A 27,047-nucleotide genomic window follows, 5' to 3' on the forward strand; every position below is an offset into this window, starting at 1 on the left:
GAGACATCCAAGAGTTGTCTTCGGCTTGTACATCGATGTGAGACGGACTTCTCGAACGTGGAACGTGAAGCGGACTATCTGGATCTGCCGTTAGATCGGACGACAGGATTTTTGAGCTCGCGGCTAATCTGCTCGCGCAAGGAGAATACTTTGGCAAATTTAACGTAATTTTGTCCGAGCCCACGGTTAACGTTGACGACCGGCCGAGTTTTTTCAACGGGCTGCAAATAAGTTTTTTCTTCTTCTTGGCATCATTGTAGGAATCAAAACTCTCGGCAGACTCGATCTTCTCGTGTTCCTTGCATTTCTCAAGGCCCTTTCTCCTAATCTTGGTACACGTGCAACCCCAAGGAAACTTCTTCGTGAGTTCTATAGTCTTCTTATGCGGCATTGCCGCGTCGGGCCTTTTAAATTTCGTAATACTGTCAACAATTGAAATTTTATTGTAGTAACGTTGCCCGCTATCTTTGTTGTTAGTGCTATTCGAGTCCAACGCCGACTCTATGCAATCGTACTTGAATCGAGATCCAGGAGACTTCTTTTCCGCTATGGGCTGAGTAAGACTGCTTCCTCTACTACCATCAGTACTGTCTTTTTTAGCATCGCTAGAAGCATTAGAAAATGCTTCTAGTGATGCGACCGACTTTTCTCCGATCATACACTGTTTGTAGTTTTCCACTATTATTTCGACCAAAGCTGCATGATTTCTTTGGTTGTCGGTTTTTTTATGATTTTGACCGAACGAATTCTTCAAGCTTCTGTGAACAATGTTTTTCTGACTTTGAGCAAATGGATTTTTCAAATTCTTCGGTAGATAAGTATGTTTCTTGATAACCTTTCCAGTATTATTGTAATTTTGGTAATCTTGACAATCGGTCACTTTATCGGCAGCTGCAATTTTGCTCTGCCCTTTGTCCTTTATCGAGGAATCATTCCGTTTAAAGTTCTTACTCTCCGTTTTCATACTGGACTTTTTCGAGTGATTCTCATCTTTGGAACGTGTTTTCTTGTAGGACTCTGGGCAATTGCTTTCCTGATTTACAGTCTGCTGTTGTTCGCAAAAGAAGAATTCATCATCTACCGAGGCAGAGGATGATTCTTCGTCACAGGGAAGGACAGGTGTCTTCTCCCCTGTGTGAGGCGACTGCTAGACAAGCTTCTCTGTCGGAGAACTTGTCGAAATGGAACTGATGGTATTAGAGTTGTTGGAAACAGTATTATGTCCGTGACTGCTTGCATGCATATGGCCTCCACCCTGCCCCCCCTGACTCTGGGAGAGGCTGAGTCGCCGTCAGTTCACCAATTCCACGCTTACAAATTGCTTCAGTCGTTCGAGATATTGATTGTACAATTCTACATCATTATGGCCAGCACCCTGAAAAGTTATATATTTATATATTTTGCTATGATAAGATACTTTCAAATAACTTAATGTTATAACTAGTACTAAACAAATTAAATTTCTAAATAAAGCATTTTCTGAATATTTATTTTTTTCATATGAAAGGAATAATTTAACATTGAATCAATTCCTGCTTATTATAAATTTAATTTTCTATCAAATAGCTCAAATACAATTTCAAATTGTAGCATTTAGTTAGCATCTAATTAACATTAGATTTTACCAGCAGACAAAGAGTATATAATCAATCAATACAATTGATAACCAATACAATATAAATAAAAAGAAAAAAATGAAGAAAATAGTAAACAATTTTTAATAAAAATACATTACCTCGACCCATAGTGGTTCTACTGCTCGTGGACATCTCTCATAGATTGCCAGACCGTGACTAAAATTTATAACTTCATCTTCAGTACCATGAATGACCAGAACAGGAGATGTTACCTTCGGCACTTTATCTATGCTGCAAAAAAATAATATTATAACAAACATTGTTCCCCTATTGTGTGATCTGTATTGATCGTTGCAAAATAATGTAAAATAAATTTTACATTAAAGTCTTTTACTTATAGATTTAGCCCAAGATATTTTGAACAAAAAGTAAAAATTTGTGAATAATATTACAATATAATTCTTATATATAGTCTTTTCTAAAATCATATTCAAGCTGAACTAAAATTGTCATTAAACTTGTATAGATTTAAAATATATGTGTTATTGTATGCAAATCAATTAATACATTAATATCAAGTATTAAGAATATATATAGGTTAAAAATACAGCCAAACTTTTGTATTGTTTACTCTGATATTTTCCAACAGTTGTCGCTCTTCTTTTTATTATGCACATGATAAATGACACAAAATTTATGTGTAAAGTATATTTTCACTGTACGCATATATAATTATGTAGTAAATGTAAATGTGAAATGAGAAGCACAAGGAAAAAAATAATAAATATACACTGTAAAAAGAAATAATAAACAATATATACAACAGTTATATTGTATTAAATTTCATGTACTCGTCAATTTTAGAAAATTAAATTTTAAAATATTAATTGTAAAAATTCTAATTTCTTATATTTATTTCCTTATTTCACATGTAAATTATTACGAACTTGATTTGTTACTTTACTCAGTACATAACAATCAATAATACTTTTGAATATGACATTAAAATAGTGCATACATATATATATATATGTATATATATAAATATATACAGGGATATAATTTAATTAAATTTTGACAATTGTGATTAAAAACAGTAAATTTTATGAGACTATTGACAATAAATGTATAAAGTGTTAAATTTTAAATAATCATATTTTTGTTTCGCATAACAACAATGTTAATTATTTGATCAATATTATATAGAATTTGAATAAAGCCAATTAGACAGACGCATCATCAAAACACATTATGCGACATAGGCTTCGCAAGTTTACATCCACATGGTACAAGTATACATTTGCTTGGATGCAAATATGCGTAACTTTTTGCTATAAAATATCAGCAATTTGACTTTGTCAACTAATATTATGAATGGAAAGTGTTATTCAAAAAGCATCATAAAATAAAATTGGCCAATAATTTCAGTAGTATTCATGAATCATTTGTTTTAAATGAACAGCTCGATACAGAAAGTGTTTGTTCCTTTTAATTATATCTATATAAATAAACACACCCACAGAAACCATCGCATAATTTTAGCTGCTGTCTGCACAAACAAAAAAAAAACAAAGTAAGTATATTTTTAAATATTATAAAATAGGAGAGAAAAAACTGTCAAAGTATAAAAAGTATAGTTGAAAAACCTTCCCATGTTAAAACAGGTGGTTTGCTTGACCACATTTTCAACATCGTAAACCTGAGCTTATTAATAAATTAATAATTGTTTTAGCACTTGCAGCTTTACAAAGGCACTTAGGTCGATGCCAGAAATTTATCGTATTTAAAGAAAATTAAAAAGAAAATCATAGAATATCTAAGAAATTTCTGCTCAAAAAATAATCATCTTAAATCATTTTATTTCCCTGCATTTCTCTTGATACCTGTCAACCATTATAACCTTCAAGTTGGACAATATGGAAACCGATTTTCAGGCTGCCTGCGTCTTTCTGGGAATACAAATTTACGTAATTTCTTTGCATATAAAAAAAGAGATTCTTTAAAGCGCAAAAAAAAAAGATAAAATTAATCTGACAGTTAATCTGTCTATGTCACGTGCACGCCCTCGCTCGACGACAAGCTCGTGTAAATGATATAAATGGAAAAAAAACCGCGCTTCCTCGTCAAGATTTTTACCTGGTGAAGGCGTCGAAGAACCAGGTCCTCTTAGTCTTGGGGAAGGCCACCCTCATCCCGGACATGAGCGGCGAATGCAGGACGACCGCGCCGACCTCGTATCTCGCGGCGAGGTCGACCGTGGGCACGGTACCTATGCTCTGTCCGTAGAGTATTATGTTCTCCGGACTGATGCCATAACGCGTACGCAATGCGTGCCACGCGGCGTCGATGTCCGCGTAGAGGTTCTTTTCGGACGGTTTGCCGGCCGACACCCCGTAGCCCGAGTAATCGTAGCTGAATATATTGCAATTGATCCGGGAGCCCAGCCCGAGGTAGAAACTTGACATCTGGCCGAGGTCGACGGCGTTGCCGTGGGAGAAGAGGATGGTGAAGCGAGCGGTGGCCGAGCAACGGACGAACAAACATGCTATGCGATTCCCCCGAGAGGTCCTCGCGTAAAAACCCTCCACCGACTCCTTCTCCCGCTCGGTGTACTGCCACTCGGCTCGCTCCGACAGGGAAATGGTGAACTTGGTGCCCTCGTCCTCGACGAACGTGTACGTCGGCTCGGGCGGCAGGAACGCCAGTTTATCGGCGATTCTGGACGGGCAGGGCGGGCAGCAAAACAGGCAACACAGTTCACTGAGACTTAACCCGTTCATCGTGCAAGGCACCCCCGGGACGATCGCGAATAGAACCACCACCTTTGTGTATCACGTCTCCTCCTGGTAGAGCCTCGGCATCGGGGATCAACACACGCACGTACAACACACACACGGTTAAGATCGTACGAAGGGGTGGGGGAGGGTGTCACGTTTTGCCACTGTTTTTTCTCTTTTTTTTTTCTTTTTTTCTTTTTTCTTTCGCAAACTGATTTTTCTTTCCCGGTTCTCTCTTTTCTTTTTCTCTTTCTGTCACTTTTAATGAGTCACGCGCGTTGTGTCATTCGCGCGCGCGTTATCGGCGTTTCCTCTGTTTCCGGAGAGAAAGAGAGAGAGAGAGAGAGAGAGTCGCTCACAATGATTCAGCCATGACGGCTCCTCGCCGGAGACGGACGACTTTTCCTTTCCCACCTTCTCTTGTTTTCCTTCTCCTTTCTTTCCTTCTTTCTCTCTTTTTCACGAGAACTCCCCCCACTCACGCGCTCACTCTACTACTACATCGCGTACTTTCATTGTGCGTCAGGTGAGAGGCGGGATAGCGCGAGATAGAGACGGAGATCATGGTACCGTCCTCGCCTGGCGTCCGTCGTGCAACCGGAACTTTGCCGACGATCTGTGTCGGGTTTGACCGACAGGAACCCCCCGATCGACTCCGATCAGCTCCGATCTTCAACGCGACTTGTTTAGCCGCGTTCGCATTTAAGGCTTCGATTCTCTAGCAAACGTGTATGTATGTATGTACATACGTGATACTGATTACACTTCTGTACAGTGAAGGTTCGAATCGAAAGTCACGGAAATTTAAGACACATGATGTTTTAGGGATAAAGCTCGATGGAAAAAAAGAAAGAAAATAAAAACGAAATTCTTCATTCGCTTTTTGTTGAAACAAAAAGAAATATTCATTTCTCTTCTCTCTCTCTCTCTCTATATATATTGTACCCTTCGAATCTCTGTGAGATTTTCTATTATTATTATTATGTATATGGTAACGCCCATGATGTAGGAAATGATAGAAAGGATCAAGATTTGCGCGAAGCTTTCAATGCACATGCGTTTAAAAACCTCAAGTCCGTATCACAGCGCATGAACCACATCATGGTGTAAAGAATATAAGGTGAAACATTACGGATATTGTGGACGAAGGCTAAATTTTTAACCAATCCCAATTGTCCGACACAAAAAGGCGAGAATTAGAAACAAAATGATTTTAAAAAAATAAAAATAATTTTGCTAGATTAAATCAATTGTATTAATAAATATATACATTAATAGGGGGGGAACAAAACATAATTTAGTATAAACTGTTAATAAAACATATAAGAATAAAAACGTTTAGAATCAATTATTAATAGAATATGTAAAAATGAATAAACCTTATAGTGAAACGTTAAAAATTTTTTAATTTTTTTAGTTTTCTTTTTAATATAGTTATTTATTTGTATTTCTTTATTCAATTTTCGTAAATGTATGTACGTCGACAAATACAGATATCTTTAAATTATTATTTGCTGAATGTAGGAAAAACATCTTTTAAGGAATTCATTAACTTTATTTTTATCCACTTTTTTTACTGTTGAGATTGCTATATTCAATTCTTTCCAAAGTCCCACATTGATAGGACCCATGTCATTCGTCATAGCTACTATATATATATATTCCATTTTATATAGTAATTCAATTACTATATAAAAGAATCTCTTTTGTCGTGAGTGTTAAAAAATCTTGGTAAATTGGCTGCTTCCATTTGAGAAATAAACCACGGACCATTAGAACTTGGCACTTTTGTGAAGTCCATCAATTTTTTGCTCTCATCTATCTATATCTATTTTATTAGAGATATGTATATACTTCATCGAAAACCAGTACAGTTACTTTTTCCGCAGTCGTTAAATTTTCTCCTTTAATTTGCATTATTTTTAAAACTTTGTCAAGAATTTCAGGCTTAATCAGAAATACTGAAATCCAATTTGCGAAGAGTTGTCACGGAAGGTAAAGGAATTTTCCGGACTTCGCGTAAATAATTGTATGCCGTTGCACTTACAGAGTGAAGAGCGATGGCCGAGGTAATATCTGTTACCGACCATTTCATTCTATTCTGCTGAGAGACAATTCTTTTCACTTGACCTGGCGTAAATATAGAGTGGAGAATATCGATAGCAATTTTTTCTTCATAAATATTCTTTTTTCTTGCATCTTTTTTCATTCTATTTATTATTTGTTTAAGTTCCTTATTTTCCTTTTTTAATGCTTCTAAATCCTCTAAAATCATTTCTATTTTTTCTGGTTTTCTTTCTTCTGATCTTTCCTCTGTGGCATTTTGTATACTTCTAAATAATGCAATACATGACACAAATTAATAACATAAATGCATTTACAAAATTCAAAGTAATATTCGTACGAATAAATAAAGACCAACATTAATACTAAAGAAGATACATACTTGTATATATAGTCGGTACCTTCCATTGATACATCTTCCACAGCATTTAGTTTTTCACATTCAATAAATTCTGGTATGGCTTTATTTTCTTTGTTTGTACCTTCAATAAGTTCAGGATAGGTTGATATTTCAGGACTACAAGCATTTAAAAAAATATATTGACATATTATAAAAAATAGGTTAAAGAACAATTACATTCAATAAATGAAAAAGAATCCAGTTAATTCATCAATTAAATGTAATGCAGCTTCATATTTTGGTGAATTTTAAAATTAATAAAATCTAAATTTCTATTTATTTTCCTTTTTTAATGCTTTTAAATACTTCAAAATTATTTTTATTTTTTCTGGTTTTCTTTCTTCTGATCTTTCTTCTGTAGCATTTTGTACACTTCTGAATAATGCATTACATGACACAAATTAATAAAATAAATACATTTATAAAATTCAAAATAATATCCGTACGAATAAAGACCAGCATTAATACTAAAGAAGATACATACTTGTATGTATAGTCGATACCTTCCATTGATACATCTTCCACAGCATTTAGTTTCTCACATTCAATAAATTCTGGTATGGCTCCAGTTTCTTTGTTTGTACATTCAACAAGTTCAGGATAGGTTGGTATTTCAGGACTATAAGCATTTAAAAAAATATATTAACATATTATAAAAAATAGATTAAAGAACAATTACATTCAATAAATGAAAAAGAATCCAGTTAATTTATCAATTAAATGTAATATAACTTCATATTTTGGTGAATTTTAAAATTAATAAATTCTAAATTTCTATTTATTTTTCTTTTTTAATGCTTCTAAATACTCTAAAATCATTTTTATTTTTTCTGGTTTTCTTTCTTCTAATCTTTCCTCTGTAACATTGTGTACACTTTTGAATAATGCAATACATGACACAAATTAATAAAACAAATGCATTTACAAAATTCAAAGTAATATCCATACAAATAAATAAAGACCAGCATTAATACTAAAGAAGATACATACTTGTGTGTATAATCGATACTTTCCATTGATACATCTTCCACAACATTTAGTTTCTCACATTCAATAAATTCTGGTATGGCTTCAATTTCTTTGTATGTACATTCAATAAGCTCAGCATAGGTTGGTATTCCAGGACTATAAGCATTTAAAAAAATATATTAACATATAAAAAAAACAGTTATACACAATAAATAAAAAAGAATGCAGTTAATTCATCAATTAAATGCAATGTCACTTCATATTTTGATAAATTATAAAATTAATAAATTCTAAAGATTTTTTATTCTTACCAAACTGATTTCTTTGAAAGTTTTGCATTGCCAATGTTATCCGTTCCAACTATATGTATTATTTTTTTCCTTTTACTTGACAACTGGAGCAATTCTGTTGGTACAGATCCTGGCTTCAGTCTATATTTCAGTTTTGGCACAGTTCCTTTCGTCATTTTATTTTCGAAACAATCCAATGAAAAGTGTACTTCACATACTCTTTCTAAAAGTAATTTTTATCAAAATTATAGCACCGCAATATTTACATAATAAGATTATATAGTACAGTTTCAAATTTTAATTTGATTAAGTACATACCACTTTTTATTTCATAATTTTTATCCTTCTGGCAAGCCTCCAACCACTTTATTCTTATCTCTGGATCTTTAGGAAATGAAAAATATCGTACTTTTTTGCGAAAAAGGACATTTGTCCGATTTTTGCAATTTTTCACAAAACAGCTCGGCATGATAAATAATTCGTAATAACGTAATAATAATGTACTTTATTATTTAATGAGTGTTAGGTTAAACGAAACAACGTAACCATATAGACAATATGTACAGTAGCGCAACTCTGGCTGCATTCCGATATTCACTGACTTAGTTTACACATTTGACATATTTTAATACGCATACTAAATACTACTGGCCAATCACAGCCATTCCTTTCTTTAGAAGACTGGCCATGATTGGCTAGTATAGTACTTGGTACACGTATCAAGTGCTCGGTGTAAATTAAGCTATTATTTGGAGATGATAATATCCATAAGAGAGAGAACGTAAATAGAGAGAAACTAAGACAGAAGATCTCTCCTTGCTATGATTGGTCACCTATTAAGTTCACGCATGTGCAGTTCATTTTTAGATACACTAAAATTGCCAGAGTTGCGTAACTGTATGTATATACTATGGCTAAAGTCACTAGATCATATCTAGTGACTTTATACTCTGCCCATGTGTAATATATATCTTATCTTTTATTTTTTTAATTTAAATTTTTCAGAAACTAAAAGTGGTCAAATCATTTGAAATTCAAATAGTTGATACATTATTCTGCCAATAAAAAATTGCATATAATTCTATTTTGATTGATAATTGACCAACTTTCTTAATATATATGCAATAAAATCAACAAAGCATCATGCTTTTTTCCACATCCAGTTATAACAAAGAATGAGGTTTTCTTCGCTAAATGAAAAGCACTTAAATAAGTTAATACAAAGTAGCAATGTGACATAAACATTAGACTTAATTAATTTCTTTATATATATATATATATATATATATATATATATATATATATATAAAGTATATATATGCATTATGTAAATTTATGTGGACAAGTCCTAAAAGAATATAATTTTTTCCTCTGAATAGTCAAATGCTACTTTATTCCAGTAGGTTTTAATATATAAAATTAATAACTTATAATTGTTCTCTGCCACATCTTTTTGGCTTAATATACATTAAATACATCCATTGTCCTATTTATTAGGATAAAAAACACTATTTTTCAGAGATTTACTTTGTTTATTTGTATATTATTGCATTATTTCCATTAGATGTTATCAAAATGCATTTATGATTTGAAAATGCTTGTAGGTTATTTTTAATACATTGGGAAATATCAAGATTTGTATATACCTAGTAAAACACCATTAGTTACAACATCTGGAAGACTGCTGGTTGAATCAGCTTGGACGTATGGATCGCAGTGAAAAGTTAAGACTGGATGATGTCCCAGAGTATTTGGATTGTGCATCGAGCAGTTTGTAGTTTTATATATTCTTGAAAAGTCAAAAATGCAAGGATTAGAAATTGTTATAAGCTCTTAAATACTTTAAAATATTAAAATATTTATAATAAATTTAATAGAATATTTTTAATTAAATTCAAATATTGTATTTTATTCTAATTCAAGTTTAATTAATGTAAAATAATCTACATATTGCTATAACTTTTATTTTGTAAAATGGAGACGATATAGAAAAATCAGGCACATGAATGACTAGATTACTATATCAGACATGTCTTTCATATTTGTATGACTCTTCTGGATTACTAAACTTATTCAAACTTTATATATTGATATTTTTTGTGCTCACCAATTTATATTTATTACCATTACTTATATTATAATATTCATCTCCTGCATCTATGAACTTGTTTAACTTAAACAAATACCTCTTGTGAGATTTAAATTCCTGGTCTTCTATGCCTAGAAAATTGAGAACTTGCTGCTTTGTTGCCAGTAAATGTAACATCTTTTGTATGTATAATTCCAGCGCAGCTCGTCGTTGTTCCAATACTTTTGGTTGTGAGTTTCTTACTCTCTTTGGTGGAAAAGGTGCAATATCCGAATTGTCCTTCTTCAACTAAAAATAAAAAAATTCTGTTAAATAATAACAAGATAACATTATTCAAGTGTCTCTAAAAATCTCAAAACATACTTTGTGAAATAAAAACATCAACAAGAGAGAAAGAAAATTAATAGTCCACCAATGTCAATTTGTATAAAATATATAATTAAATGCCAATATAATTAAAAACTATACAATAATTAAAATAAATTAAATTAAATTAAATTAAAATTGCAATTTATTAACTATAGTGAATTATAGGAACATGTAAGCGTTTTTATCAGGCTCTTATCAACATTTCGATGACGTACCGTACGATGTAACGCACTAAATTCGCTATATCTCCTCTCAATGGAATATCGAGTGCCGGTTTGCGATTCCAAAATCTCGATACAGTAAACATAATAGGGTTTGCCCTGTGACACTTCGGCCAAACGGTAACCGCTAATAAAAGCTTCGTACATCGCATTTCCAACAGATTAAGTAATGTTTAAGGATACCCTTATAATTAAATTTATCGTATTAAAGCACACTCGTGAGACCTCATGACCACGATGAATGAAAATTGCAACAATTATACGTCGGAGAAATATTTACATCGTCATGGAATTTTATACGTATACTTACTAGAGATATGCATTTGACGTTTGACGTTACAAATGCGTTTGATTGACAAAGAAAACTTTGCTCCCTCTTTGTCTTGATTAATCAGTCAAGTAATTTGTGATCCAATTGGCATTGCAAATACTTCGAAGCGTAAAATTCTTCGCCCTGATTGGTCCATTATACGTGTAGATCGCTATCTTTGTCAAGGATTCGCTCATTGGTTAATACTATTTAGTATGAAAAATCTTAACTTATATGTATGTATTTTAAATTAAAAGAAAACTAAATAATTCACAATTACTTCCAATTTCATTTTGTATAAAATAATAAATAAAGCCAAAACATTTTCCTAAAAGCTGTGTATCGCTTTTATTATTAAAAATCTGGAAAATATATAGTATAATGTAAAAAAAAATATATATATAGACTAATATTATTTTTTAATAATGTATAATATTTTCAATAATATTTCAATAAAATTAAAATACAATTTATATTTTTAAATATTTATTTTCTCTCTGATAATATATATAATATCTGAAGGTAACATTTATATGACATTTTATGTAGCATTCAATTAATTATTTTTTTTATGCATATTCTATATGTATTATATAAATTTGTCTGGATAGGTTACATATCAGCTGATGGTCTCGCAAATGTCATTTTACGCAGATGCAAAACTGACAATACATATAAGTGAATCTCATCGCAAACCCGAAAATTTTGATTTTAATCAAATTTTACACCGACGTAAAGATGAGGACAAATAGATGAATTTTGAAATTTTCAATCACGAAACGATTTTAAAGGGTGAAATCATCCCTCATATATATATATATATATATATATATAGAACGTTTTTTTGTTGTTCTTGATATATCTCTAAAATTATTCAAGGATATAAAGAAATGTTTTTTTTTTTTTTCAGGGTAAAAACATCTTTATTTAGCCACATTAATAAAATTTTGAAAAAGTAATTAAAAAAAAAAAATTTTATTAATAAAATTAAATAGAAGTGTATTCTTCATGAAACTTTTATATATGTAAAACATTTTTTGATATCTCGAATAATTTTCGAGATACATAGAGAAAAATAAAAATTCCACCATATCCGAAGACTGATGTCATCCCTTAGAATAATTTTGGAGGTAATGAAAAATTTCAAAATTTATCTATCTATCCCCCATACAAAGTTTCATCAAAATCAAAATCCTCGGATTCGCAAAGTTCCCTTGTGAGAGAGAAAGAATCACCGCCGTAATCTCTTCTCTCTGTCTTTATCAGGCATCGTTGGACTCAATTTATTCTCACTATATATAGTATACTATAGAGACATCTGACACTAGTTATCGACTGCGTTATCCATATAAGTTACCTACGGCTAACCAACGGAGCGCGTGCGACGCGCCTGATTATACAGGATCGCGATGTGTGTGTGATATCGATGAATGAATCCTGTTGCGCAGACCGGCAACTTCATCGTAAGGTAGTCGATAAGCGTTCCGTCGACGCGCGGTTCGTACATGCTACTCGTGGCAGGACGGATATAAATTTACGAGCTGTTCGCCATCGTACTCTCACCCGAGTCGCGCTCTCCATTCGTCTAATTCATCTAATCGTCAGGCGTCATGATATACCAACGCGACCGTAGCTACGAATTTGGTGGGCGTGAGCCTTCTTCTGTCAACTGTACGTCGTGAAAGCACGTTGTAATAGAGAGAGAGAGAGAGCAATATATATATATATATATATACATATACACATATCTATATATATATATTTTTTTTATTCGAGAGCGATCGAATCTCGAGGGAACAGGCGTGGTGGGAAATTAATAAGTGTGTGCGATCCTGTGTTGGATATTTGTGTGATATCGAAGGTGGTGGGCGTGTGTGGGGATGGACTGCACGGGAAGTGTAAAGTGAAATAAAGGAGGTGGTGGAGGAAGAGTCGGAGGAGGAGGAGGAGGAGGAGGAGGGGGAGGAGGATTGGGGCGCTTCCTGTGTCTCGGTGCCGATCTAAAAAAAAAAAAAAAAAGGAAAAAAAAGAAGAGAAAAAAGCTCCGCAGGTAGAATCCGCGGCGATCGAATGTCTTTTCGATGTGACGAAAATGATGAAGTGTGGGAGAGAGTGGTGGGCTTCGAGTGAAGGCTTTGATACTTCGAATCATGACAGAGGCGTCGGACGAGTAAGTATGTAAACTGACTGACACTGACAGAGCGCCCGCGGTTTTTATTCCCCTCCCCCGTCTGCCTGAGACCGTTCCATTTTCTTTCGAAGCACGATAATCCCTGTCATTGTTATTGCTTATTTATTTCCTTGACGTCAGATTATCTGGGCGTGCTTTTACGCCTTCATTTTATTCCTCTCCCTCCCTGACTTGAATTTGTGTCTCTCTCTCTCTCTCTCTCTTTTTTTTTTTCTCCTTTCATTTCCTCTTTCGTATTTTGTTGATTAAAGTGACGCGAATAAATTTCTCGTGACAGATCTTTTCCCGAAAAAACGCATCGTATATTATATATATATATATATATATATATATATATATATATATATATATATATACATACATACATATATATATTTACTCTTTTCCATTTCTCGCTCGTATTTATCTGTTTGTTTTACTTTTATTCGGTTCTCTCTCTTTCTCTTTCCCTCTCTCTTTTTGCGTCTCTCTACTTGTATGCCTCCCATTCCTTTCCTTTCATCCCTCTAATAGTGTGTTATCCACTGTTCCTGTATGGACGACCGTTCATTCATTGAATCGATCTCAGCGTGTGTAACATCTGGCTAAATGTCGTCCGCGCGATACGTCCTCAACATTCAGATATTGGAGTCTCATATCAATTTTCGAACTCCAAACTCGTTCACCCACTGTTTGATATTTTCAAACATCTAATAAAAATTGAATAATTTTATATTAAATTTTAGATAAATAACTTTTTCTATGTTAAAAATTAATCAAATAGTAGAATAACAATTAGCAGTAAATTGTTAATAAATTAAGCCAAATGCCCTTATTCTTCAACCAATCTCAAAATAATTAATTTTATCTTATTAGCAAAAAAGTTAAAGAACATTATTATATTTATTGCATCTCTTTCTAACATTATATAGCTTTCTGTGTCTAACTAAATTTTAAGTCAAAAGCTTTTCTCTCTGATGATTTATACAAATACAGATAAATAAAAAATATAAAATAAATATATTAAAATAATATAAAATTTGATTTTGAAAATTATAGCTATTTTTTCTCAATATATTTAATGCCATTTAATTTTACACACACATATATATATATATATATATATATATATATATATATATATTTATAATTGTTGTTTTATTTCATTTAAATCACAAAAAGATAATATATATGTCTATTATTAATTCCATCGATGATGAGTAATAAAATAACAATTGTTTTATTGTAGTGGTAACTATCTGGTGAGGGTCCGCGCCCAGGTAATGACGAGAGATGATAGTTCAGGTGGCTGGGTTCCTTTGAGCGGTGGTGGCTTGGCAAATGTCTCGGTTAGACGTAGGATCACTTCATCAGGAATACATCAAACAAACAATACCAATGGAAACAGTATTTCTACCACAACCAACTCCGCACATCCTGTCTCAAATGCGACTGTTGGGCTGCAAAGTCATGGATCTTCTAATATCTCTCCGCCTGGTGCAAATAAAAGAAAGCACGAGTACCTTATTTATGGCAAACGTATTACCGATCAATCGGTAAATCTCTTTTTTTCTATAATACTTTGAACTAAAAATTGTATTTCACAGAAAGATATTTAAATATTGAAACTATGTTTAATATTTCAATCACAATTACATATGATGCAATTGCATCAGCAATTTATTCACTGTGTATGTAATTTGTTTTCTAAACATTAATGTCTTTCATCTCTTGCAGGTTGTCCTTAGTTGTATAATTAAAAAAGATTTTGAATATAATAAAGTAATGCCAACTTTTCACCACTGGCGAACAGGGGAAAAAAAGTTTGGATTAACATTTCAAACAGCTGCCGATGCAAGAGCATTTGACAAAGGAGTTCGAACAGCAGTTGAAGAATTGTTGGAAGGTATAGCATTTTCCTTGTCAAAAATCAATTCTGAGAAATTATTTTAAGATAATTATTCAAACCAAAAATCGCCAAGAATACATTAGAGAGAATTTAAGATTTTAAAGTTATACAGTTGATTAATAATTTAATATTTGCATTATTTATTTGTTTTTTCTTCTTTTATAATCTTATTGTTTCAAATTTATACATTGTTTTTAATAAAATGTTAATGTATCACATTATAATGTACTATGCAATTAAGGAAGAAAATTAAAATTCTTCCAAATTGCTACAAAATAATTCCGTCTTTATGATAAATATTATGCGAAACATTTTATTAATTCCTTTGCACTCATTATTTTGCTGCAATTTATTATATGGATTGTGCAAATGGTAAGCTAAAGTATAGTTGTAAATTTATATTTTATTACTTTCTATTTTTTTATTTCATTGCCAAACTCAATATCTCGCAATGTGTTACAGGTCTGTCTGATTTAACGTTAACCACCGATGCTCCAGATGCTGGGGACGAAGATGTTTTTATGGTAAGAAAATTTACAATCTTATTTTTTTATTAATTTTAATAATTAAAAAAAATATGTCAAGAAAAGTTGCATCTCGATAAATCACATAGAGTAAATAAAGTAAAGTTTTCTAAAAATTATAAAACACTTTACAGACTTTGAACTTGCCAGTGGAACCACCTGAGCCACGTTCCTCTTCAGACACACCTCATGGAATAGTTCGAGTACCAAATTATTCTCAATATTCAGAGCTTCCCGACTCACATCGATCTATCCATCACATTGGTAGTTCTTCCGTTAAGGGCCCACCGTCGCAACATCCCTTAGCATCCGCCGCAGATATTGGATCGGACAACTATCCTTATGTGCAACTCACGACGCTTAACCATGAATATTTATATCCCATCATCGACGATCACAAGGGTGAAAGAATAGACGGACATAATACTTCCAATAGCGGGAGTTCTCTCAAGAAGCCAGATATTATAATATCTCAACCTACGAAAAATACTATGAAACGTAATGTACGTTTACGTTGCAAACATTGTCAAGAGCTGTATTCAGAACAACATAATCCGAAAGGTTCCTGCGAATATGCTCCTGATCCAATTAGACGTGGAATCGCGAAAGTTTCTTGTTTATCATGTGCCCAATGTATGTTATATCATTGCATGAGCGACGCTGAAGGTGATTTTGCACAAAATCCTTGTAGGTAAGTTTGTAATATTTCGATTAATTTTAATTACCATTTCAATTGTTTCTAATATTTTCATTCTTCTCTATTATTGTTTTAAGTTTATATACATATAACAAAAACATACACTATCACATTTAAATATTTCAACTATTTTTTTGCTTTGTGTTGGTTACAAACATTTCTATTTTTTAGGAATCTGTTGCAAATTAATTTTTCGGTTGGAAATTATATAAAAAATATTAAATACTTCGAATATAAGGCTCTTAATATTTACAAACAAACAAATAGGAAATTAGCGAATAAGAGTCAACGCGGATATTAATGCGTCGATTTTTTAGAAAATAATTTATTTTGCGAAATTGATGAGTGCACAGGGTACCTATTTTTCTTGGTGTATTTTATCAAGATATTTAGGGGGAGTAAGGAGGCATCAAACAGAATAAATTATTTTCTGGAAAATCGACGCATTAATATCCGCGTTGGCTCTTATTCACCAATTTCCTATTTGTTTGTTTGACAAAATATTAAATCAGTTTTTTTAGAAAATAACTTTGGACACAAATGCTACTTTTGAAATTATGCGTTAGTATGTTTATATTGTTACTACAGATATTTATTTTCTTTTTTTTCTTTTTCTTTTTATAATTTCTATACAATCTCCTAAAAATATAATTAATTTAATCGTGTAATTGAATAAATTATAAAATATGAAATTTTGCAGTTGTAGTACAGAAGAGGGATGCGGACGCAGATGGTTTGGTTTGGCGTTGTTGTCACTGATCGTTCCTTGCTTGTGGATATATCCTCCACTTAGAGCTATACATTGGTGCGGGATGTCTTGTGGAATGTGCGGCGGGCGTCACCACCCTATGGAATAACTAGAGGAACCCTTTGATGTCTCTGCTCCGTACTCAATTGGATCAAACAACTTTTCTGCATCGTACAATGCAGTCGCCAATGTGTATGAATGTCACGATCTGAGTATGGGTCGTTGTCAGAGATATCAAAGGGGTAGACAGCTTCCAGTACATGCACTTATTCATCAGCGTCATCTTTAAAGTAAAATACAGTCAAAGTGGAAATACCCAATTTAGCACAAGATGTCGCATATAGCTCCAACATAATGTATATTCCGTACATTTTGTATATTTTATTAGTGCAAAATACGTTATTTAGTCTCACCTGTACATTAAACAATTTGAGGTAAACTAGTGTATTTACAGTTTGAATGATTAATCTATGGAAAGCACATCAAATGGACTCAGACCAACTATTTGTGATACATGGTGCACATTGTGAGAGTGTAACTTCTGTGAGTCGACACAAAAATTAATTCGTTTCTCAGTTTGATTAATTTTCATACACATATATACGCACATAGTATTTAATGGAGAAATACACAAGATAACTATAAGTATAAATTTTGCTGGAATTATCATAGTGTAAAATGTCAAGATCCTATGATTGTTGGATTCATTCAATAACTTAACTTGCCCCAAGCCAATCTTTGTTCATATTATAGGACTAAAAAAAAAATAATTTTGCTTACAGTTCCTTTCATAATATGAACAATGATTGATAAATTTGTCAGTGTGTGTGTGTGTGTGTGTGTGTATTTATATGTTTGAAGATAAATATAAAATTTATATCTTTTGTACATATATACACATACAAAATTATGATTTTATTAAAATATTTAAAGTACATTTTAAATTTAGATATGTGTATCCATTTTTATATTATTAGATTATAAAATGAAACTGTATTTTATCACATAGAAAAAAAGCACATATGTAATTTTTAAGATACGATATTAAAAACATAATATTTTTTTTCAAAGCCACTTTCTATTTAAACATAATTTTCTGTACTACATATTTTTTAATTATAATAATTATTTAATAATATTAAAATCCATATAAATATCAATGTTGATAAATATTTGTGATTTCATAAAGTATCGTCACATAGAAGTTCATTCTCATAATATTTACCTTTACTTTTTACTAATTCACGTTTAGTACGCGCGCTGGCACGTGTGTTGTGTGGTTTGTGCGTGATTATGTGTGTGTGCATGTAATAAAAAGAGAGAAAGAGAAAATGATTTATTTATATAATAAATTAACATATTTGTACCATACTTTATATTAATAGATATATACAGTGTTACTAAAATATTTTAGAAAAAAAGATTATGTCAAGCTCAAAAAAAGAACATGTATACAAAATTTGTCTAAAAATTTTAGTAACACTCAGTATATATATATATATTGGATTTATACATCAACTGTACAAGCTATTTTCTCGAGAATTAGCAAATTATAAGATCCTCTTATAAAGAAATGCAAATGTCAAGTTCTCAAAGAAATAAAAAGTTAATTTCTTTCATCTTATATAAAAATTTACAATTTCTATATAAATTTTTGTACTATTTGAGTTATATATTTAAATTATAAGTGGCACATTATTAAGAAATTTGTACTCTACATATAAAAAAAATTTATTTTATATATATATATATATATATATATATATTTTGTCATTTTATTTAAAAATTTTATAAGAATGTGTATCTTTGTGCTTAACATGTATATCGCTAATTTTAGTAGCTAATTTTATTACCGAGAAAATGACTTGTGACATTTTGTGTAAAGTCTGTATATATAGAAATGTATAAAATGTTTCAAAATCACATGTCCTTTTAATCACAGCTTTTTTGACCAATTTAGAGACGATGTTTCGCAATGGATTTCATTATTTAAGCGCATTTTAAAAATTTTTAACATTACATGTCTTTGCGATGTTATAAGTATATTGTAAATTAAAATCCATTATAAGTGTAGCGTAAATTAAGATTTCTGCAACCTTATTGGATTATAACATGAAAAGCAAAATGTGATGTGAAGCTGTTATTGTATTTTATATATAAGTAGTCTTCTTTCAAATTATTTTTTATATTTAATGAGTTAGATTTATGTTAATGAGAAAATTATTTTTTTATATATTAATAAATAGCTGTATTTTATCAATTTTAGTCACAAGCTTTATTCTTGGTGGAATATAAGATACATGTTATATACTCAGGCTATATAAAAGATAATTGAAAAAGAATTTTATTTGACATATTTTATTTTACTAATTTATATTATCAAATAACAAATGAAAAAACTTATTTATTTGAAATATAGTGCAAAAAATGTGACTTTTTGCTTCTTAAATAATCCAATATGGCTACAGTAAAAATTCACAGAAACTTGAAGAATACGATTACATATTTTTTTCCTCAACGCAAAGCTTACATTGGGATAATAATAAGTAAATAGACTTTTCATTTTTTCAAATATATGTTCTTGTTTCTTTAAATATGAGAAGCGCAATAAAAAATGTAAAAATAATTGTGATAGAAAGCTTCTTTTTGTTTAAAATAGAGATTTATTTCATCATTATTTGATGTGATAATTCAATTTGAATGATGAGATGTCTGTTTATTTATGTTACCCTAATATAGTTTGCGTTTGTGCCAGAAGTACCTTATTTTTAATAGTTAATTACTTGGTAATAATGTAGATATTTTGGAAATTTTAATTGAAAAATCAATTCCAAATAAACCAAAAGAGAGTGTAATGAAAAGGATATTTTATAGTTTTTGATGTGTGTAACTAATGACACAATCAAAAAAAAAAAAAAAAGTGACAAATCTATACAAAAAAATAAATTGAAAATATAGAACAAATTTTATATAAGACATTGTTTTTGAGAGAATCGATTTTAAAGATTAGAAATTAATTAATAATGGCTTTTTCTTATCTTTAACTCTTAGATTGGCGCGTATTAGTTAAAAAAACTCGTCCACATTTTAACATTAACTCTATTTTTTTGGAACTTTAATTAAAAATAGTGGAGAGAATAGAATTCATAAGATTTTGAGCTACATTTTTAATCAAAAAGTTTATTGTTATATTTTTATAATTGAATTATTATTTTGATAAATGTAAAATTTACATGTTTTATATCACTATTTATTTTTTTATTCCACTCAAGCATATTCAGTTAAATGTATATTTGTGGAATATAATGGTGTTTCATGAAACTTTAGTTAATTATTGTGAAAAATCTTGTAGAAAATTATAAATTTAATTCGATCAGTAAAGAGATTTTTGGATTATGTATATGAGATGACACGATTTACAAAAATTTATATTATCTGCAATGACTGTTCAAAAATATTTTTTTAAGTAAAAAGGTAAAAATACTCTTTTACTGTACAAAGCGCTAATCTAAGTGTTAAGCTCAATAGATCTTTAATGATCTTTTGCGTAACATGTCATAGCACATGTGTTAGCAGCAATATTTTGAAGTATGACTGAAATCAGATAAAATTATCCTTTAAAAAAGTATAAGAAAAATAAATAGAAAAAATCTAAGTTAATTCCATGTGACATAATACAATTATATGTACATCCTTTTCTTTCTCAGAATATTATTAATTGTACAATTTTCAAAAATTATCCTCATGAAAGAGAATTCTCATACATGGAATACATACATATAATGAATTTTAAAGTAGATATTTATTCTGCAAATCTTATATTTAATCAGAAATTTCAAAAGTTGTCTTGCATAGGTAGTTTTATATTACAAATGTGCTTGTATCTTCTTCGAATATTATATTAGAAACTTTGTTGATACTGTAGATATCAGATTGTTTATTGCTATAAAAATTAATAATTTTTATGTAAATGCGCATATTACTGTTAATTTTAAGTATTTGGCTGGTATATATTTGTAATATAATAATTACTTGTATATATAATATTTTATTAATGGTGGAAAATATTTTTTTAATGTATATGTACACATGTATACATACATACATACATACAGAATAATTCCATTTTATATTGTACAACTGAATGTTTTTAAAACTATATATTTTCAAAACAATAATTCAGGACAAAAATTATAGATAAATCCTGATTAATATAATATTTTTTATCTTGCTAGGTAATTTTGAGATTTTACCTCTATTTTTTAAAGAGAAGTATATCATTTTCTTTACATATTGTATATAATTTATACATGATTACTGTATGTTTTTTTACATATATCAATCTCATACATAAAAAATATTAAAGCAAAAACATCTATCTGTAGAAACTCTATAGTCATGAATATAATATTGTTGATTATTCTGTGAAAAAATATTTCAAATTTTATGTCACAATATGTCAAAATAAATTATGAAACATCTTGTAGATTAATTTGTTTTTTTTTTTGTAATTTTCTTTAGTATTTTTATATACAAGATGAAAATGATAAAAATCAGTACACATATAAAAAGTCTTAAAAAGTTTAAATTTCAAAAATTTCTTAAAACCGTGTTGTACAGGAAAGATGTTTCTGTAATTTTTATTCTTTAAAGACATATTTATAAATCATTAATTCTAAAGATATTTAATTGAACAATTTAAAATGGACATCCTACACACACACACACACACACACACACACACACACACACGGAAATACAAAGCTAATTTACTCGACAAGTATGTTGTGATGAAATATACCAAAATAAATGAAAAAATGTATGTGTGATAATCCCTACAGGCGTAAATGTAGGCGAGCGTATGGACTTTTATTTAAATTGCTTTAATAACGAAGCAAATATGATAAATGTGATCAAACTGAAAGATTGCAACATGTCTGTAAAAAATTAAAGTAAATGTAAGATAGAAATACAAATTATATATATACACACACGCACACACACAATATAATAAAATCTGTATGATATTGGTCGACGGTGATAATAAAATAGCCAAAAGATGAGCCAGAATATGAATGTAAAAAAGAGAAAGTAAAATAGATAAAGAATGAAAGCAAAAAAGAGAAAAAAAGAACGAAGGAGAAGAAAAGGCAAAAGAAAATAAAATAAAATAAGGTGGAAAAAAGAGAAGAATAAAAAAAATGGAAAGGGATGGAGAGGGAAATAAACAATATCTTGCGTGTGTGTTGCATGTGTGAAATAAATAGAAAAGAGTATAATTAGGAATGCAAATCTATATGCAAATGCAGGATATTCCATACTTCTTATTTGTATTATTTCATTATTTAGTATACTTTCTCTCCCAAGTATTATTATTCTCAAGTATATTCTCTATTGAAGAACATGACAGTATTTATCATTGAGAGGAAAAAACTTTAAAATATTTTGATAAATTAAATTTCTAAAATAAATGTGTACATATATACATAATGTTTTAAATCAATTAATAAATATAAACTTCTTTATGTGATATCCTTTTAAGAAATCTTTAATATTATAATTAACTAATTGCATAATGAATTTTTATTATTAATATTAATTATTTTTATTAATAATATTAATATTTTTCTATATTAAAAAAAATCTAAAAAAACTAAAACTTTTGTAAGAAATCACTTGGGATATCCTGCGTGTATATTAATCATATTTGCGTTCATGAATAAACAAAAAAAAACAAGTTTAAAAGTTCTCAAACTGAGAAAATGTTTATGGTGCCTGTTTGAAGTATATCTTTAATATTTGTGGCAGCATATAGGTTCGAAAACTGATCGGATATTTTCCATTAATCATATGTAAATGCTGCAAGGAAAAAGATAAATTAGATTTTTAATTCGCGGAATACATTATATCATAAATGTGTTAATATCTCTTGTAGAAAAAAAAGATATGTACCCCATATAAAATTTAGATATGTAAGAAATAAATATATTGTATTATAAAGAAACGTTTTTTATATGCACACACGGACATATATAAATGGCGCTTGTTATTTTTAGAGTTTTTGTATATTTATTTAATCTAATGTATATATATAAATTTACACAAAAGTGAGAAGAGATAACGCATTAATTTTCACAATTATGTTATTTATTAGAAATACATACACATGTACAAATATATATTATTTACATCCTTGACTTAGTCTGATAAAAACAAAATTAACAGATAGTTTTTAATGCGGAGTTGGGGTATGTCCATCCACATAGAAATTTCTAGTCGCTTTAGGTAATTCTAGCTCTATGCCATCTAATTCTTTTGTCAAAATTATTTGACAACCTAAAAAAAAGTATGAAAAAGGTTATATATAAAGGCTTCCATATTGAGTTATAAAAAAAATAATTAAAAAATAATTCTGTCTCTTTTTCTTTTCATATAAAAAATAATTTCTTTTTGCATCTGAAATAACTTATTTTTTTGTCACATATTCTTGTTCAATAAAATTTATTAAATATCAACTTTTACTTTATGTACAGATTTATTATGATAGAGCATTTATTGTATATCTATGTGTTAAACATGCTTTTATTTATGCATATTATACAGAGTAGTAAATCTTGATATATTATTACAAGGTTGGTGCAATTTAAAAGGAAAATTTTCCAGATACATAAGATTTAAATTATTATTTTAAAACATGTGAGCATAAAAATTGCTGGTAATAATAAATGTTGCCATACCTAGTCTAGAATTTTCCTTTAGAAAAGGTGCTAAATCTAAGAGATCTTCTTCTTTTTCCTCAGAAACTGGAAGTTTATCCATATAATCATGGTGCACATATATGTGACAAGTTGTACATGCTAAGGAAGCCTCGCATGCTCCTTCCATTTCAATACCATATCTATGAGCCAAATAAAGTACATTATCTCCTACTTTTCCTTTTATTATAATCTTTTTGCCTTTTTTATCGATAAAAGTGACATTAACTCTGGAAAGATAATCAATAAAATATTATTTTCTTCTTTATTCACATTAGAGAATTATCAATTTAATTTACGCTGCAATAAATGTTAAGAAATAGCTAATAGTTAATATACTTATAGTAAATATGATTAATAAAAAATTAATTAAAATTCAATAAAATTTACTTAATTTATAATATTTATTTAACAAAATTCTTTTGGCAAAAAAGAAAAAAAATACAAAAAAATGATTTTCTTAAAAATTTGTTAACAAGAGTTTATTCCTTTTAATATAATACATGTAGAATATAGATAAATATAAATTTTATTAATTTTGATTAATATTGCATACAAACAATTTCAAAAATGCATTTCTCTAGCTACATGAAAAATGCATTTTGCATATATTGTAATTTTATGTTATATAAAAAATTAATTTGTGATAGATGTCCATTTCTTAAATGTATCATATGAAGTAAAAATATATTTATTTTACCTACATATCAGCTTCTGTTTCAGGATCTTTCATTTCATATTCACCATGAAACATACCTGTAAGAAAATATGTTTTAATTTAAAAAAAAATAGATAAATATTTAATTTCATTTACTTTTATCTGATGACGTAAATATTATATTAATTTAATGTTTTTTTTTTTAATATGAAATAATGTTTTGTTTGAAAAGTGAAAACTATTAGTCAATATGTACTATGAGAGAAATTTAATTAATCAGATTTTTAATTTTAAAATTGTCTTTTAAGATTAAAAATGTGTTGTATTGATAAAATACAGTGATATATTATAATATATAATATAGTTATTGCCAATATACAATTTTTAATTTAAATACATTGTAAACATGTTATTTTTTAAAGATAGAACAAGCATTGTATAGAAGAAGGATAATGATTGATAGATCTTGTAAGAAAGTTATATAAATCTAGAATAATATAATTAATTAATAGATTATTTAATATTGTTTTTCTACGTGTAACAAGGTACAAAAACATATATTTCTATATTTGTATCTGCATATATATTTACATATGTTTATCAGTATATAATTTCAAAGAATATTACAATCATTATTAGTGTATATAATACATTTCATAACAATATTTTTTATAAATTACTGAGAAAAATATTTTTTATGATTATTTACCAATTTTCATAACAATATTTTTTAGGGCTTACAGTTTTGACTTTTTAAATTGTTTTTTCGTAAAAAAAGAAACATGAAATTATATTTTAAAATAAATGACATTTCAATATTTATCAAAGGTATTACATTTATATTACTTACATTTTGACGTATGAATTTCATGGTTAGATATCCTAACCAAATGATTTATAGGTACATACTTTTGTTTCAGATAGAATGACAAGGATCGTAGTATAAATGTCATATTTAATATGATTTAATCGTAAACATTCGTATGCACTAATCTTACAATGATTTTTATCCGTATCGATCTGTATCTATTTTTTATATACGTAATTGAAATGTGCAAATGTACAACAGCAGAGAGAAGCCTGAGAGGCGCTATGAAGCCGTTTTTGAGGGAACCCATTTTCACCGCGTACAGTGGCGCTAGCTGGATCGACTTTCCAGCGGTTCGCGTCCATGCTAGATCCACAAATTATGGTTCGTGTCCGTGCTAGATCCATAACTGTGGATCTCAAAAGTACGAAACATACATTCATTAATATTTTATTACATATTATTAATTGCAACTGCGCGTGATCTTTTTTCACTTTGACATATATTATGAAGTAATATATATATATATATATATATATATATATATATGTATAATATATGTATAAAAAATGCTCATTTTATTTCACATAAAATTTAACGTTTTAATAATTTCAATGAAAGTATTTGGTAAATATTCACATAAAGTCACCCCTTTCAGAAGTCAATGACCTTGACATATGTTGTCAAGACCCTCAGTAACGCTTAAAAGGTTTTGACCGTTGTTCGTTGTTTACTAAAAAGTTACATACAAAAATTGTTAAAAATTGACGTTTTTTCCAATTATTTTATCAAATACTGGAAATTTAAAAAAATGTTTCAAATAAAAGTAGTAAGTCTCTTCAAAATACACGTTTTATATCCTATCCATTTTTATTATACGAGTGATAGTTTTTGAGAAAAACAAAAATAAGACTACAAACCTCATACAATATTAATTATAATATCATATATAATATAGTGTCCCACTGTATCCGCATATATATATATATATATATATATATATATATATATATATATATATATATATATATATGCGGATACAGTGGGACACTATATTATATATGATATTATAATTAATATTGTATGAGGTTTGTAGTCTTATTTTTGTTTTTCTCAAAAACTATCACTCGTATAATAAAAATGGATAGGATATAAAACGTGTATTTTGAAGAGACTTACTACTTTTATTTGAAACATTTTTTTAAATATATATATATATAGTATAAATTTTATATATTTTATATATATATATATATATAGTATAAATTTTAAGTTTAACGATCGATAAGCATAAGTACAGAGCTGATGTTTTGCATAATATAAATTAATTGTATTATGATGATATTATTGATTAAGTTTCCTATTATTGAAATTGTTAATAAACGATAAGTAATCGTCAACTAATTTTTCAAACACAAAATGTTTTCATTATTGTCTGATATATTTGCAATCTCTTTCATCTTCATTTTCCAACATTGCAAATAAAATGACGTAAAAAGTAGCAAGGATAAATTATATGGAACATAAGGTATGGCAAGCGAATAAAGTAAAGATTGATGTTAAGTGAAGGTTAAATATTTGTTCTTAATAATTTTTCGTAGACGTTTCATATTACCTATGCTACGTACAATATGAAGAGCATTGCATGAAATATACAAAGCGCACTTTATTTATGATTATTATGATTGATTGATTTATGTATGATATGTGTA

The 27,047-nt window shown here is 29.2% G+C and overlaps 5 protein-coding genes across 9 annotated transcripts; 1 reads left to right on the plus strand and 4 right to left on the minus strand.

The window, feature by feature from the left end:
- Positions 1-875: 875 nt before the first annotated feature.
- On the minus strand, positions 876-5,056 carry LOC140674433 (alpha/beta hydrolase domain-containing protein 17B). Its single transcript, XM_072907952.1, has 3 exons — positions 3,714-5,056; positions 1,736-1,868; positions 876-1,375 (listed from the first exon to the last, which is right to left on the minus strand). Exons 1-3 carry the CDS (start codon positions 4,355-4,357, stop codon positions 1,292-1,294), a joined length of 861 nt encoding a protein of 286 aa, XP_072764053.1. The 5' UTR covers positions 4,358-5,056; the 3' UTR covers positions 876-1,291.
- A 749-nt stretch (positions 5,057-5,805) lies between these two features.
- On the minus strand, positions 5,806-8,695 carry LOC140674432 (uncharacterized). Of its 2 annotated transcripts, XM_072907950.1 has the most exons (6): positions 8,396-8,694; positions 8,099-8,300; positions 7,809-7,943; positions 7,303-7,437; positions 6,801-6,935; positions 5,806-6,687 (listed from the first exon to the last, which is right to left on the minus strand). In XM_072907950.1, exons 1-6 carry the CDS (start codon positions 8,544-8,546, stop codon positions 6,303-6,305), a joined length of 1,143 nt encoding a protein of 380 aa, XP_072764051.1. In that variant the 5' UTR covers positions 8,547-8,694; the 3' UTR covers positions 5,806-6,302. The 2 variants fall into 2 exon arrangements, with proteins under 2 accessions (XP_072764051.1, XP_072764052.1); XM_072907951.1 differs by lacking the exon at positions 7,303-7,437 and having other exon boundaries at positions 8,396-8,695.
- Positions 8,696-9,591: 896 nt separating this feature from the next.
- On the minus strand, positions 9,592-11,060 carry LOC140674527 (sorting nexin-22). Its single transcript, XM_072908118.1, has 3 exons — positions 10,751-11,060; positions 10,264-10,454; positions 9,592-9,866 (listed from the first exon to the last, which is right to left on the minus strand). The coding sequence occupies exons 1-3, from the start codon at positions 10,901-10,903 to the stop codon at positions 9,707-9,709; spliced, it is 504 nt and encodes a 167-aa protein (XP_072764219.1). The 5' UTR covers positions 10,904-11,060; the 3' UTR covers positions 9,592-9,706.
- Positions 11,061-13,029: 1,969 nt separating this feature from the next.
- On the plus strand, positions 13,030-18,825 carry Spred (Sprouty-related protein with EVH-1 domain). 4 transcript variants are annotated; one of them, XR_012048243.1, is made up of 8 exons: positions 13,030-13,236; positions 14,486-14,792; positions 14,974-15,141; positions 15,505-15,517; positions 15,608-15,669; positions 15,804-16,360; positions 16,538-16,927; positions 17,067-17,199. XR_012048243.1 is itself a non-coding variant. In XM_072908126.1 (7 exons), the coding sequence occupies exons 1-7, from the start codon at positions 13,217-13,219 to the stop codon at positions 17,221-17,223; spliced, it is 1,284 nt and encodes a 427-aa protein (XP_072764227.1). In that variant the 5' UTR covers positions 13,033-13,216; the 3' UTR covers positions 17,224-18,825. The 4 variants fall into 4 exon arrangements, 3 of the variants coding, with proteins under 3 accessions (XP_072764227.1, XP_072764229.1, XP_072764228.1); XM_072908126.1 differs by lacking the exon at positions 16,538-16,927 and having other exon boundaries at positions 13,033-13,236; positions 17,067-18,825; XM_072908128.1 differs by lacking the exons at positions 15,505-15,517; positions 16,538-16,927 and having other exon boundaries at positions 13,033-13,236; positions 14,974-15,142; positions 15,644-15,669; positions 17,067-18,825.
- A 4,418-nt stretch (positions 18,826-23,243) lies between these two features.
- On the minus strand, positions 23,244-25,762 carry Fdx1 (Adrenodoxin-like protein 1, mitochondrial Ferredoxin 1). The gene is made up of 4 exons (XM_072908381.1): positions 25,378-25,762; positions 24,574-24,625; positions 23,852-24,099; positions 23,244-23,450 (listed from the first exon to the last, which is right to left on the minus strand). Exons 1-4 carry the CDS (start codon positions 25,478-25,480, stop codon positions 23,347-23,349), a joined length of 507 nt encoding a protein of 168 aa, XP_072764482.1. The 5' UTR covers positions 25,481-25,762; the 3' UTR covers positions 23,244-23,346.
- Between the last annotated feature and the right edge of the window lie 1,285 nt (positions 25,763-27,047).

This window comes from Anoplolepis gracilipes, chromosome 16, assembly GCF_047496725.1.
Source record: "Anoplolepis gracilipes chromosome 16, ASM4749672v1, whole genome shotgun sequence".
In the NCBI taxonomy this organism is placed as follows: domain Eukaryota; kingdom Metazoa; phylum Arthropoda; class Insecta; order Hymenoptera; family Formicidae; genus Anoplolepis; species Anoplolepis gracilipes.